General features: G+C 36.1%; 1 protein-coding gene across 1 annotated transcript in view; it reads right to left on the reverse strand.

The window, feature by feature from the left end:
• VEGFD (vascular endothelial growth factor D) overlaps positions 1–15,867 on the reverse strand; it is a 33,663-nt gene that overhangs the window by 6,161 nt on the left and 11,635 nt on the right. Inside the window, exons 2-5 of the mRNA XM_081276563.1 lie at positions 10,433–10,643; positions 5,593–5,783; positions 2,466–2,614; positions 661–761 (exon numbers count right to left, since the gene is read on the reverse strand). Of these exons, the coding sequence (XP_081132689.1) occupies positions 661–761; positions 2,466–2,614; positions 5,593–5,783; positions 10,433–10,643 (652 nt within the window). The remainder of the gene's footprint in view (positions 1–660; positions 762–2,465; positions 2,615–5,592; positions 5,784–10,432; positions 10,644–15,867) is intronic.

Raw genomic sequence — 15,867 nt, forward strand, 5'->3', positions numbered from 1 at the left:
TTTTGCTTTTATTTTGCTCTAGTTCCAAAAACGTTTTCCCTTATTCCCCATTTTTTTAAATAATTTGGCATGTTTTTGCATGATGCAGTTGAAGGAAACCAAGCCCAAGATTACTTTATGTTCCTGTGAGACTTTCATACAAATGAATTAGTTAACTGTGGTTGACTAGTGTTTAGTTCTGAAGTAGTTGTCATTAAAATTTTGAATCCGGTGCTTTGGGATAGTGTAATCACTTTTGGCTTTTCTTTGAGATTAAAAAGCAGAGTGATGAATTGGTGGACTCACTCATTACATGATCACAACACAGAGGGCTCCGAAATCTGACCGCTTCTATCATTCTTGGCTATGTGACCTTGAGGAAAATATAAGACATCTTGGTGTGCCCATTTTGAATTGCAAAAAAGAAATTATATGGGACTGGGGTTGTGGCTCTTGCCTAGCACTGGGTCCAATCCTCAGCACCACATAAAAACAAATAAATAAAATAAAAGTATTGTGTTCATCTACAACTAAAAAATTTTTTAAAAAAAGAAATAATAATAAACGTGAAGATATATAAGATTATGACATTGCTGAGTCATAGTAAGTACTCAATAAAGTTCATTGCTACTGTTTTTATTTTTATAATTACTATTATTATGTCACTATTGCTATCATTACCTTCTGTTCCAGCAAGTGGATTCTCTTCCTGTAAAACACATTTACATTTGTTGTTATCCCATTGCATATCCATAGGACAGAGCTTCTTGGACTGGGGACAGCTAGGAAAAGAAAACAATAAACCAGATTTAAAAGTTTTCAAGAGTAATCATAATTTTGGAACATGAAATAAATTTCTGAGTCATGGACACAGTTAAGGGTTTTAAAATTTTAAGCGAGACGTGGTGGTGCACGCCTGTAATCCCAGCTACTCTAGAAACTGAGGCATAAAGATCCCAAGTTGGAGGCCAGCCTCAGCAACTTAGAGAGACTCTCAGCAACTTAGTGAGACTCTCAGCAACTTAGCAAGACCCTATTTCAAAATAAAAATAAAAAGGGGCTGAGAATGCAGCTCAGTGGTAAAGTGCCCCAGATTCCATCCCCAGTTTAGCAAAATAAATAAATAAATATTTTTAAAAATTTGTTGTTTTATTTTTAATCTGTTATACAGGAGTGTTTGAAACCTACTGTATTACATAGCATGGTGACTACAGTGAATAATGTACTGTATATTTCAAAATTGCTAAGAGTAAATTTCAAATGTTTTCACCACCCAAAATAATTATGTGAGAAGAAAATTTTAAAGAGCTTAATTCATATGTATGAACTATGTCTTATAACATAGTAATTCTACAATTATAAATATTCAGTTGGGAAACCTTTAGAAACCAAGCTGTAATTTAGAAACGTTATTAAACTCTTATAAAAGATGGTTGTTAAAACTATGCAAATTATAGCTGTCAACAGTTTATTTACCAAAAGCAAATATTGTTCTCACATAGCTTCTAAGATTACTTTCTTTAAAATAGAGAGAGGAACATTGGCCAGGGCAGCAGAAACAGCTTGAGAATGAATGTTCCTTTTCCATGAGCTTTGTCTTCTGCTTGAAAGGCAGAAGGGGGCCCATGGCTCAGCATAAACTAGCATATAATCCCCAGCTCGCTCATTCACTAATTCTACTCACACAATATGTCCACTGTTTTACTTCTGCAGAATGTATCTCACTTATTTCATCTTTCATTCAATGTTTTTGCAATTTTCCCTTCAATGCTCTATATTGAATCCTTTTTTTCCTCCAAAATCAATAATCCTTACCTTTGGTTTCAGAACATTTCAGTGTCATAATTTGTTTTATAAAGAGTCACAAGGTTATTCTCAATAAATTCAAAGTCAAATTAACTCTTTTGCATGTATATTGAAAACTTGTTTCATTCACCAGTGTCTAAGTCAATTATCTTTAATTTGTTTTAACTTAAAAGAAAAATTTTCCATTTGGTAATCTTTGAGGGAAACATTAGAAAATTGGAAAACTCATATGCTGAAAGTTTTGCCACCTCCCAGTGACTCCAGAAATCCTTTTCATTTTTTTCTTTTTCATTTCAGGACTTGAACATACAAATAGCGTGAAATGAATTTTATTTCATGCTTGTTTTGGAATGCTGGGACACATGCCAAATTTGAGGCTGTAGTAGTTTTATAACTGCATTAGACTTTACACATAGGAACAGAGAACTGACAAGAACCAAGGTGTCTACAAGTAGCCATGTTGAGTTCGTAACCACCAGCCACATTGGTTCTACCACATCTAACACCTAATAAAAAATACATTTGCCAAATTGTTACTATCAATAGATCTTAGTTTTAAGTTGAAAGATAAAAAAAAACTTTTAAGAAAAAAATGATAATTCTGTAATTAATGAAGTATTCTCCATACACAGCTTTGGCAAAAGCATGAAGAAGCATAATTAAGTACAAGAAAGTCTTACCGATCTTCTTCTGGGATCTGGATGGATCTTCTGATAATTGAATATGGGTGGCGGGGGGCCGTTGGCAAACACTTGCAACCTGTATGATTGGCAACTTTAACAGGCACTAATTCAGGCACTGATGTCAAAGGTACCGATATCTCAAAGAGCTATAGCAGAAAAAGATAATCATAATGTGTAGATTATTGTATTTTATAGATTATTTTCATTTAAATTTATACATAATCTGCATTTTTGCCTTTGTCATTTGTAGTGGTGACTTCATCAAAGTTGTACATTAAGAGTGGAACTAAGAATGATAAGGGCTGGTACGATACTGGGCTGGGAGTCAGGAGACCGGATACTAATCCAACTTTATGAAGTGTCTTCATTTTTTTTTTCAAATCTCTTAACATTTTGGTGTCACTATGCCCTCATGAAATGGTACTATTATTTCCTATACTTGCTTTAAATTTGAATATAAATTGTAAGAATTAAATGAGATTGAAATATGAAGATTATTTAAGATCTTGGTGGATTAGATCATTATTCAAACTACCTGTCCCCTCATATACTATCTCTGATGAAGAAATAGTTTTTTTGTCTCTTGACTTTGGACTTGGCCACGTCACTTGCTTTGGCCAATGGAATGTTAGCAGACATGACACAAGTGCACACTGGAACTATGCATGCTTGGTGGGGCTTGTTTTCTCATGCTTATACTTTTGGCATAAGAAGAATAAGATCTGGCAGGATTGCTGGTCCAAGAGCTGAGAGATACAAGAAGTACATCTAGGCTTACAATGCAGCTCAGAGTTAAGCCCAGCAGAGACCACCCTAAACCAAATGGACCTCAGATATACAAATGAGAATAACTCATTATGTTCAAAGTCATTGAGTTTCAGGGTGTTTGTTATATAGCAGTGTGAATTAATGGCTCACATAAGATCATAATGCCCCCAAATTCTTATAGCTCACATGTACATCATTCTTTCTGTGTCTGTATGCCAGGCTCTATTATAGTACTTATATATTAATTTATTTGCCCCTTATTAAAATCATTATGGGGTAGGGTTTTATTATCCTTATCCTAAGATGAAGGAACAGATAGCCAAAGAGATTATATAACTTTCCAGAGTAGTTCTATGATGGGTGAATGAACTTGATTTTAATGCACATCCATTCAATCACCGTCCCATGTTGTTCTTACTGTATACAGTATTCATTTATTCACTGTGTTTCTAATAGGTTGTTAACATAATCCATAACTTTGGGGTGAGAGGTAGTTCTTTCAAACTATTAAAATGTTCACATATGCATGTTTGGAAAGAAAACCTGCTGTACACTTACACTTAAGGACATTCTTTAATCATTTGTTGAGTACAACAGTCAAAATAAAGTGCTCCATCATCTATTAAGTGGAAACAATCCATTAAGGTTGTGTTTATTCTGACCTCTAACATGTAATGGAACTTGCATGAGACTAAGCAAGAGTGTTTTCAGAGTGTTTACTTTGCATAAGCTTCATCTTCTTGCACAATTTTCAGCTATGCTCTGAGGAATAACATAATCATGAACTAAGCCCTCTTTCATTATGCAAGCTTTGTTTTACTAAAAGCTGATGCTCAGCCATGCTTTATGTCATTTTTTTTTTGTAATTGTCAAATGGCAGAGATCAGATTTTCACAAGTTCCAAGATTCTGTAAAAGTATTTTGAAAAAGAAACTCTCCAGTTTCAATCCTATTTTAGAGGGTAGAAGGAACAAAATTATGATAAGTTAGCCTATTTACAGAACAAATAAGATAATTGCCTAACATGAATATATTTGATGCTTGTAGAATTTTATTGTACTACTTCTTTGCAAGATCATGAAAAAAGAGATTATATTGGCAAATGTGACAGATAAATATATTAACATGTGAGGAATTTACAACACAGGACAGAAGGAATGTAGTTTTATTTACAGCTTTTGAGTAATGTTTTCCTAAATTTGTTACTACGGTTCTCAAAGGCAACATTTACTCCATTTTACAACAATGTGGTAGCCACAGAAAGTATCCTTATCTGCTGGACAAAGGGGATCTTATACAAAGGAGGGGGGGGGATATTTCTTTCGTGGGGACTGCAGAAATTGATTTTCAGGTTCTTTTGTACTGGACATTCTCGCTTTGCTGGTCCCAGGTGCTTTACCATTTCTTCTGTCTTCCTTCAACCCTGTCTAAGCCCTTCATTAAACTCTTGTCAGTCACTCCATTTGAGCAACACAGAACTAACACAAGATGATGCAGCTTCTGCTTTTAACATCCTGTTCAAGTAACTTCCAGATGATTTTCTGGTTCTTGACATTATAGCACAAGAAATGAGTTCAGGCTATGGAATCCCATAAATCTGAGTATGAAGCCAGGTGTGGTGGTATACGCCTGTAATTCTAGCAGTTTGGAAGGCTGAGGAAGGAGGATCATGAGTTCAAAGCCAGCCTCAGAAACAGTGGAGCATTTAAGTGACTCAGTGAGAACCAGTCTCTAAATAAAATATTTAAAAGGGCTGGAGTGACAGAGTGCTTGCCTAGCACATGTGAGGCATTGGGTTCGATTCTCAGCACCACATAAAAATAAATAAATATAAATAAAAGTATTAAAAAAAAGGGCTGGGGACATGGTTCAGTGGTTAAACACCCCTGGGTTCCATCCCTGGTACCAAATATATATATATATGAATTCCATCTCTGACATTCATCAGCTGTGTAACTTTGGATAAGTAATTTATCTCTCTGAGCTTTGGTTTTTTCATCTATAAAACAGGATAAGAATCCAGACATTGTGATGCACACCTGTGATCCCAGCAACTTGGGAGGCTGAGACAAAATGATTGCAAGTTCGAGACCAGCCTCTGCAATTTGAGACCCGGTCTCGAAATAAAAAATCTTTAAAAAGGCCTAGGGATGTAGCTCTGAGGTAAAATGTCCCTGGGTTAGATGCCCCCAGTATCAAAAAAAAAAAAAAAAAAAGAGGATAAAATACCCTTTAATTTGTTTGGAGGATTAAGTGAGATTATTAAGCATGGTACTTGGCCACAAGGTCATCAATGGCTACCAATGAGACCATCATCAGGGCATTGGAGAGGGCACACTTGCTAACGTCCCCATACCTGTTTGGAAACGTAAGAGGTGCTCGTGTTCATACAGATGAGGCTCTCTTCATTGCAGCAGCCACCACATCGGAACACATTCACGCAAGGGGGCTTGAAGAACGTGTTGGTACTCTTCCCCAGCTCATTGGCAACCTCCACGCATGTCTCTCTAGGGCTGCACTGGGTTCTCTGCCACTCCTCATCGATAACTGTAGAGAGAAAGCTCATTGGGGCCAGCAGATGAAATGACCCTGACATGCCAACACGTGCCAGGGTGCTGAGCTTAGGCATTTTCGTAGCTTTTCTGCTTATTGTACTACATGGGAATTTTTTGTCAGTTTTTTAAGCAAAGATTATGAAAAAATATTAAACCCCTAATCTGTGTTCTTTCCCATTTATACTATACATTTCATAGAATATTTTATTTCCCTTTGGGGATGTACACCGTGTCCCATACATAATCCCACCAAACCCATCAGGGGAATCTGGCTAATAAGTAAATGGAAGCATGTAAAAAATAACATGTTAATGTTATTTATCAAATGATATACAGGATACAGTTGGATAGTATTTCTTATACTTGAAGCCAGCTGTGGATAGGTTTTAGCAACATTGAGAACTATGTTTCTGTTGGTTGCTTCAGTAACTAACTATAGTGGGACTTAAACCTGGCAAGCACATGAATGGGCATTTAAGTGGAACTGATCTTTTCTAAAATCAAGAGTTTTCTCATTTGTAAATGCCCCTCACTGATGTTCACATAGCATGATGAAATAAACCCATTCATTTTAATGGAAGGAGCAATCCTTTGGCCATAGCTAATTTGAGGAAAACAAGAAAAAAGAGAAACAAGCCTCTGGAAATAAAAAGAAAATTACATACTTTCTTGTAAAATAGTACTTGATTTTTTTCTCAGTTTATTTTTTAAGTAAGATTTTGACACTTGGACACTTAATGCTTCTAGTCTTTCTGTGACTGCTTTTGGAGGAAAGATTCAATTTTATAATAAAACTCTACAGTGTCCCATGCATTGAAGTATAGACTTTATTGTATATTAAGGGTATGGTAAAAATTCCTGTTTCAAAATTGAGTTTGGCATGGTGGCACACACCGTGTAATCCCAGTGGCTCAGGAGGCTGAGGCAGGAGGATCTCGAGTTCAAAGCCAGCCTCAGAAAAAATAAGGCGCTAAGTAACTCAGTGAGACCCTGTCTCTAAATAAAATAAAAAATAGGGTTGGGGATGTGGCTTAGTGGTCTAGTGCCCCTGAGTTCAATCCCTTGTACCCTCCCTAAAAAAAGCAAAACTGACCCCCAAGCCAGGTGTGGTGGTCCATGCCTATAATCCCAGTGACTTGGGAGGCTGGGGCAGGAGGATATATATATATATACACACACAAACATACATACGGCTAGGGGTGTGGCTCAGTGGCTGACAGCCCTGAGTTCAATCCCTGGTACCAAAAACAAAAACAAAACAAAAAAACTGACCCTCAGTGATGCCCACCTCTATTGTGGCCAGGCCTCGTGTAATCCCCTCTCTTGTGTGTAGACAGGACCTAGTGACTCACTTCTTATAAAGAAAATACAGTAAGAGTGATGAGATGTCACATCCATGATTAAGTTTTAAAAGAATGCAGTCTATATCTCTTGCTGGCACTCTTCTTCAATCTTTCTCTGCTTCCAGGTTTTTGTGAAGCAAGCTGCTATGTTGGAAAGAGCCATGTGGCAAGAAACTAAGAAAGGCCTGTGGCCAACAGCCAGTAAAGTAACTGGGACCCTCAGTCCAAGAGCCTGTGAAGAATTGAGTCCTGCAAATAACTGCTGAATGATCTTGGAAGCACATCCTGCCCTAGTTGAACCCTGAAATGCCTGTAGTCCAAGCTGACATCTTGATTACAGCCTCCAGAGAGACTCTGAAGCAGAGAAACCCATCTAGTCCATGTCTGTATTTTGGATGCACAAAAACTGTGACATTAAAATGTTTGTTTACTCAGGAAGTCAAGGGTCATATTTTTTCGCTTATATGTGGAAGCTAGAGAGAAAACAGGAAAAAATGGAGGCCTCATGAAAATAAAAGGGAGAGAGCAGAGCAGAGGAAGGGGACCAGGAGAATAGAATACTAGGTAATGAAATTGACCAAAGTGTGTGTGTGTGTGTGTGTGTGTGTGTGTGTGTGTGTGTGTGTGTGTTTGCATGTGGATGTGTCTGAAAATATAACAACAAATCCCACTACTATGTATAATTATAATGCACCAATACATTTTTAAAAAAATGTTTAAGCAGCTAAGTTTTGGGGTTATGTGTTAAGTAGTAATAGACAAACATGTCTCCAATTTTATCATATCTTTAAAACTCTGTATTGGTCTTTCCCCAGATCTTTCTGAATTCTCATACATGTAAACATATTTCTACTAGAAGGGTTAGAGAGGGCCTCTGCTTGAAGTATACAGACATGAAATTACTGTTTGAAATCTGACCCTAGTCTAAATTATTCCTTTAAACTATCCTTTCTATGTCCTTTTTCCATATCTACTCCTTAATCCCAATTTTTGCTTCTTCAATTACTGAAAATGCAAAATACAACATATTTGATGGGGGGGGGCACTGCTTATACTACACAATTTACCTCAACTTTTTTTTCATAATAAAAATCTTCTATTCTGAGAAATCTTTTTAAATCTCCTGATTGTGATTATTTATATAAAGAGGCTGAATGTTATAAACAGGTAAGGTAAGTATTCAATTAAGTTTTAATATAGGTATTATTTAATTCACTACTATTAGTCATAAATCTTTGAAAAAAAACCTAAGTAATCAGTTCATGAAAATTTTTTTGTTTGAAATTCTACTGAAATGTGGCTTCCCATTCACTTTTTCTCCTTAAACAACTAAATTTTGAAAGTTGGAGAGGTAAGATCTGCATCAAAATTGTATGAGTTATGACTGATGCTACTGAGTAAGGCCTTGGTAACTCTCCCAGCCTTTACTACTGCCAGGGAATTACCCTGAAATCCATAAAAAAGAGTTGATTACAAATGATAATTGGTTTAACACACTGATTAAATTACTTACTGCTTCTAACTTATAAATACTTTAGACAATTTCTCAGGTGATTAGGGAAAAATCTTGGAATTTGCAAATTCCATTAATTTTTATGATTTCCTCTGTAGAAAAAAATGACAATGTGTCTGATTTTTTAAAGTCACTTCGTTTTGGTTTGATGGTAATGCTTGTCTTCTAACAGTATGTCTAGATGCACCACAAGCCTTCAGACAGGTAATCTGGTTAAGGCCATGCAATAGATACAATCATTTACTAGGCAATCACATTATTCAAATCTATAATGCTAGATGAAAAATGCTGAAGTAGCTTCTTGTGTTGTTTTGACATGTCATCAAAAAGTTAAATGCCTACTCAGAGGCCATACAACTTCATTGGACATGCATTTCGTTTGTTATGGTGCAATGTATACATACAATGGTTTTCTTATAAAGAATATCCACATCTTACTGGTGAACCATCATTCCCCTTGTTTCAAATTATATTCATCTCCCTCAGAAGATTGGTTCCAGGTCCTCCACAGATACCAAAATCATCAGGTACCCAAGTCCCTTGCATAAAATGGGTAGTATTTACATGTAATCCTCCCATATCCTCTAAATCATCTCTAGATTTCTTATAATACCTAATATGATGCAAGTACCTCTTATACTGCATCATTTAGGGAATGATAACAAGAAGTCTCATATATTCAGTACAGGTTCAAATTTTTTTCCCAAACATTTTCTGTCCACAGTTGGTTGAATCTACGGGTATGGAACATGCAGATACAAAGGGCTGCCTTTTTTATTTTCTACCCTGAAGTTTTGATTATTTTGTGTTGAGACTTTTCTGCCTTCGTTATTCTCAAAAATACCAGCACCCATTATTATAGCTCAGCTTCTGACATCTACTTTTCAATTTTACTAAAAATCACAGAATGTTGAAGATATAAAAAGTTATACATTGGTTTTTATTTATGCATGTATGGCAGTAGAATGTTCCTTGTTGTTGAATATCCAGGTAGTTTTAATTTTAAAGTAAACTCAGTGATTTTCTTCTATTAAGAAGTCTTGCCTGGCATGGTGGCACACACCCGTAACCCCAGCAGCTTGGGAGGCTGAGGCAGGAGGATCACAAGTGAAAAAACAGCCTCAGCAATGGAGAAGCTCTAAGCAACAGTTAGACCCTGTCTCTAAATAAAAATACAAAAAAAAGGGCGGGGCGGGGGGGGGGCTGGAGATGTGGCTCAGTGGTTCAGTGCCCAAGAATTCAATCCAGTACCAAAAAAAAAAAAAAAAGTCTTCTGAAGGATTCTTTTGCCCTCACATCCCTGAGTTGAATTTAACTCTATGTTTTGAAATGTTTTTGTGTTGGTTTTAGATCTCAAAATCATATTGTGTATGTTTCCCTGTAAAGTAAGAAATTAAATATCAGGATCCTCCATTAATACCAAAGTTGTAAAATGAAAGACAACACCATGTGCGGTGGTGCATGCCTGTAATCCTAGCAGCTGGGGAGGCTGAAGCAGGAGGATCGTGAGTTCAAAACCAGCCTCAGCAACTTAGCGAGACCCTAAGCAACTCACTGAGACCCTGTCTCTAAATAAAATACAAAATAGGGCTGGGGATGTGGCTCAATGGTTGAGTGTCCCCGAGTTCAATCCCCAGTACCCCTCCCAAAACAATTAAAGATACCCTTTTATTCTCCCTTGAACATCTGTCTGTCCTATTCAAACTTTTGGAAGAAATTGGTACATTTGTCACTATCTGATAAAAAAAAAAAAAAAAGAATTTGAGTCTATACCCACACACCTACCTTTGAGTGTTTCAATGTCATAGAAAGTTGCTGCGAACCTGGTGGATCGATGGGATGCTGAGCGAGCATCCATACTGGTAAAACTTTTCAGCTTCAGCCTGCACCGCCATAGCTTCCAGTCCTCAGAATGTGTTATTCGAAGTAGCTCCTCCAAACTGGAAGCGGCCCTAATCTGCTGTTCAGATTGTTCTAACATTGACCGAGATGACCGCTTAAAAGGGAAATGGGGGTTGAAGAGCAAGTCACTAAATCTGTCTTGACAAATTTCATTGCTAATACTTAAAAACATAAATAGAACTGTAAAGAAATTAGAGAGATTATTCAAATATACATCAATGCCTAGGAGAAATGACATCTAGTACTTTTGATTCACATTTCACTTATTCATGATTGAAGAGGATGTACTTATTTCTCTTGATTTCTCAGAACTCTTACAAAGAATATTGTAGCAGATTGAATGGTGGGCTTCAAAATGATATGTCCACATCCTAGCCTATGCAACCTGTGAACATGACCTTATTTGGGGAAAGGATCTATACAGATATAATGAACTTAATAAGGATCTTGAGATGAGATTGTCCACAAGGACCCTAAATCCAATGTCTAGTGTCCTTGTAGGAGACAGAAGAGGAGAAGGTATAGACACAGCGAAGGTTATGTGAAGATAGAGGCAGAGATTGAAGTGATATAGCCACCACACAGGGATTACACAGAGTCATGAGGAACTGAAAGAGGTACGGAAGGAAGGATTCTCTCTACAAGAGTTTGACACCTTGATTTGAGATTTTTCCTGTTTTAAGCCACCAAATTTATGGTAACTTGTTACAATGGCCACAGAAAAATAATACATATTTTTATCATACTAACTTTGTGACACTAGCTAATGACAATTGTTTTCATCTTTATTTGTTAGACACTGATCCACAAAGTTCTGGAGAATCCTGCGTACAATCAGACAAGAAAAGAAAATTTTGAGACTCTGATAACCTGACTTCAAAACCTCTCTGACCTTTTCTTTTTCTTTGAAAGCTTGTTTCTTATTTCAAAAACGTGACTTTTTCTTATAAAATGCATTTCTAGGATTTACATTGAAAAATTGCTTTCTCAGTCACATGAACTATATTGACTGAAACAACATAATTATATTAGATGGGTTTGTGAGAAAAAGACTCAGTCAATAAAAGGTTTTCAGTATGTAATATCTTTTTCAAAATTGATGGCTTTTATATAAAATGTTGATAAATGCATGCACACAATGAAATACTACGTGATCATCAAAACCAATGATGCAGAGGTAATTTGGGACAGAATGAGTTTATACCCTCCTTGAATGTGCTGCAGAAATAATAAGGTGATCTGCCTATGGCTAGGGCTTGGGATTTTCCCTTGCTGACCCTGGAGTTTCTGGGTTCTTGTTTTACTGAGTGATTGGGATGTGCAAACTGAAGGCATTTTTAGAGCTGGGGTTCAATAAGAGATGAAAAGTGGTGTAGATGCTGAGAGAAGAAGGTAAAAGGGAGAGATGAATGTCTACTGCCTGCTGGATGGGGAGGAAAGGGGTGGGCTGAACCAGAGACAAGCAAATGGGACTTTTAGAAGCTTTACCTGAGTAGTGTGAATGGACACACTCCTCCATTGACCCTTGAAAACAGTAGATACAATTTATATTGTTCTTCACTATTTGGGGAATAGGATTCTTTTTAGCAAGTTCTTTTTTAAAAAAATATATGCTTTTAGTTGTAGATGGACACAATACCTTTATTTGTTTATTTTTACGTGGTGCTGGGGATCGAACCCAGTGCCTCACGCATGCTGGGCAAGTGCTCTACCACTGAGCCACAACCCCAGCCCCTTGGGATATACGATTTTTTTCTTTTAGATATGATAACAGATATGGTTAAAAAAAAGGTGGGCACTCAGAAGAGCAAGTGTGGTTCAAGTCATATGTATATGAAGACATGTATACAAATGTACATGATATATATATGAAGATCTGAAGACATATACATGAAAATGTAAAAATGGTTATTTTTTAGATCAAAGTATGAACTTCTGGCCTAATTCAGCCTGTGGCCTGCAGTTTTTATAAATAAAATTTTGTTGGCACAGAAAACACAGCCATGTCCATTTACCTTCATATCATCTATGGCTGCTTCCATGCTACAATGACAAAGCTGAGAAGTTATGACAGAGACCTTCATGACAGTTTCAATCTGAGGCCACCTGTCTTTTTTCTCCTCAATTCTTTAATATCTCATCCATTATCTTTCCCACTATTCCATCTATAATGCTGTCTTTACTCTTTTTTTAAACATTTTTTTATTTTTTGGAAGTAGTTGGAAACAATACTTTTATTTTATTTATTTATTTTTACGTGGTGCTGAGGATAGAACCCAGAGCTTCTCATGTGGTGAGTGCTCTGCTGCTGAGCCACAACCCCAGCCCCTCTACTCTTTTTTTTTTTAAATACTTACCAGATATGTTGAAGCCTTTAAATCTATTTATGTGTCATTTAAATGTGCTTTCATATTTACCTATTTTCCCCCTTCATCTATCTTTAATGTTTTATGAGTAAAACACATTTAATTGGTTCATCTTCCTAATCACCAATTGTTCAATTGTGTAGTCAAGATTTTATTTTGTTAAATCATTACTTTCAATAACTATATTCATAATTTCAAGTATTTCTACTTCATTCTTCTTCCTATGTACTTTTTGTTTCATTTTCATATGTTCTTAATTTGTCATTCTTGTTTTATGGATGTTATTCCTTTACCTCTTTGAGGGTCAAAAATATACTTATTTTAGGTATGTCTTCAAATTATTTTATATTTTAGCTTCATGGATATGATTTATATCCCAGTGATTAATTTTATTGCTGCCTTCCTCAGTAATAAGTATCTTGATGTGCTTTGTTGAGAAATTCTTTTTTTTTCCTTTCTCATCATTCTTTCCTCATCATTTAGATCCATTAGTCCAGTATATATGTGTGTGTTTAATCAAGGTAGGAGAATCCTGGATGTGTTTATAAGCTGAGGGAAAGAGCTAAAGGAAGAAATTAAAAGCTTATGCATAAGAGATACAACAGGGAATGAGAGAATCTGGTCTGACCTGGGTTCCAGAGATAAGTCGTCACAGTATGAATAGACAAGAAGATGACTCTCTGAGACCTAGGTAAACTATAGGGAACAACATAGCTTTGTAGATTTCAAGTCTGCCTGGGAAGCTTTCCAAACTCATGCCTGTGGCTTCCCACTTCTCTGTGAAGTGTGAATCAAGACAATTTTCTGGGAGTGAGGTGACGGAGAAGCTTGAGGAGTACAGATGAGGTTTGTGGGCACTGGCATTGAATTTAAGTGGCTTGCCACAGTTTCTTCATCTAGGAACTCTAGGAATGAAACTGAATAATTGCTAGTATCCCTGGCAATTCTGAAATTCAGTGACTCTACATTAAGTTCCATTTGTCAATAGTCTCTATTTCTTTATTACCCACTTCCTCTTCTTGTTGGATGGTATAGCCACTTCCTATCCAATTTAATCTCCAAAATAAAATTTTGTGACAATACTGCTTCCATGTGAAGATGATGAAAGCAACCAAATAGTTTTTTAATGTTATTAAAATACACTATATTGAAAGGATTTTTATTTATTGTGATGAAATTTTATCCAATACCATCTATAAATACAGGCTGACATATGCCTTCATAGTTCTTATAGATTTCAGTTCAATTTCAGAAATATTTTTAAACTATCCAACCATGAGAACTCAGGAGAAAATATGAATTCTCTGGATTGAAATAAAATCAATGAATGGCTCATATGAATTGTCTCATAAAAAATCCAGTGTATACTCAAGTAGTAGGTCATTTAAGCATCCTTTGTCTCATAATTTAAAACCTAGTTTGAAATAACTTAGGAATTACAGACACTTATTTTGCTATTATAAACAGAAGTACCAAATTCAATGTAAGTAGACATCTGACAATGAATTCACTGGGGCAGACATTTACCAAGGACAAGAATGACTATCTAAATGGATAGAATTGGAGACTATCATGTTAAGTAAAATAAGCCAATCCCCCAAAACCAAAGGCTGAAAGCTTTCTCTGATAAGCAGATGCTGACTTACAATAGGTGTGTGCTGAGTTTTAATGGCTTGGACAGGTGGGGTGGGGGTGGTGTGGGAACAGGAAAGACAGTAGCATGAATTGGACATAACTTTCCTATGTTCATATGTGAATACATGACCAGTGTAACTCCACATAATGTCCAACCGCAGGAATGGGAAGTTATACTCCATGTATGTATAATATGAAGAATACACTCTACTGTCATGTATAACTAAAAAGAACAAAAAAATTTTTTTAAAAAGAATTGCTGCCTATTGTTTCTAGTTGACTTTCTTCACTGGTTGATTTTTGTATAACTAACTTTATGCTATCTGCTTTGGCAAGACAAAAATAAAAATTCAAAAGAGTGGACATAATCCCAAAATACATACTTAAACCATTGTTTTTAATGGTTTTACTAAACTTTTGTCAAATAAGTTGCACTAAATTTCTTCCTATTTTCTAGTAGGAATGCTAATCAAAACTAAAATAATTAAAAAAGTAGACAGCAAGAGGAAGGAAGTGAAACAGGGTTACCAGATCTGTTTTCTATTACAGCAGTAGCTTTTTCTTTCTTTTTTTTAAATTCATGTAAGACTGTTAGCAATTTCATTTCTAAATAACAAATCATTCTGTGATTTTTTTGGCTACCAGAAGCCAGTATCTAATTTGTGAGGCTTAAAGTTTTTGTAGCAAAACTTTAGCAACATACTACTCATAGAGTAGACCTACACTTAGAGACTTAGAGTGTTCATTCCTAACAAGCTCCATAGCAATGGAAATTCTCTGTGGTTGGCTGACTACACTTTTGGAAGGATTTGGAGCAGAGGTTCCCAACCTTGTCTTCTACCTGGGAAGAAACTTCAAAGAAATACTGATGCTTGCATCTCCTCCTCAGAGATTCTCATTTTATAGGCCTGGATCTCAGCTTTGCCATCAGGATTTTTATAAACTTCCTGTGTTATCCTCAGAGGAAGCTAGGTGAAAAGCATTACAGGAACTCTTTATACTATCTTTACAACTTTTCTGAAAATCTCAAATCATTTCAAAATAAAACGCTCATTCCCAATCAATTTTAATGCAAACCACTGATTTGGGGCATGGAGCATTCCAATTTTGAGTTCAAAGACCTGGGTTAGGGCCTGAGCTCTGCCTATACAAGTCCACTGATCTTCAGAGGGGAATAAATGACTGATGCATGCTTCAAAATAGTTTTAGTTTCTTTAAATCCCTTGAGTTATACCTTAGGTACAAAATATTTGTATGAGTATCTCACTGAACTGTATTTTAAAGCCTTTTCCTCACTGAAGTTAGCTGACTGGTCAG

Source organism: Spermophilus citellus (genome assembly GCF_964194105.1).
Source record: "Spermophilus citellus genome assembly, chromosome: X".
NCBI classification, from domain to species: Eukaryota; Metazoa; Chordata; class Mammalia; order Rodentia; family Sciuridae; genus Spermophilus; species Spermophilus citellus.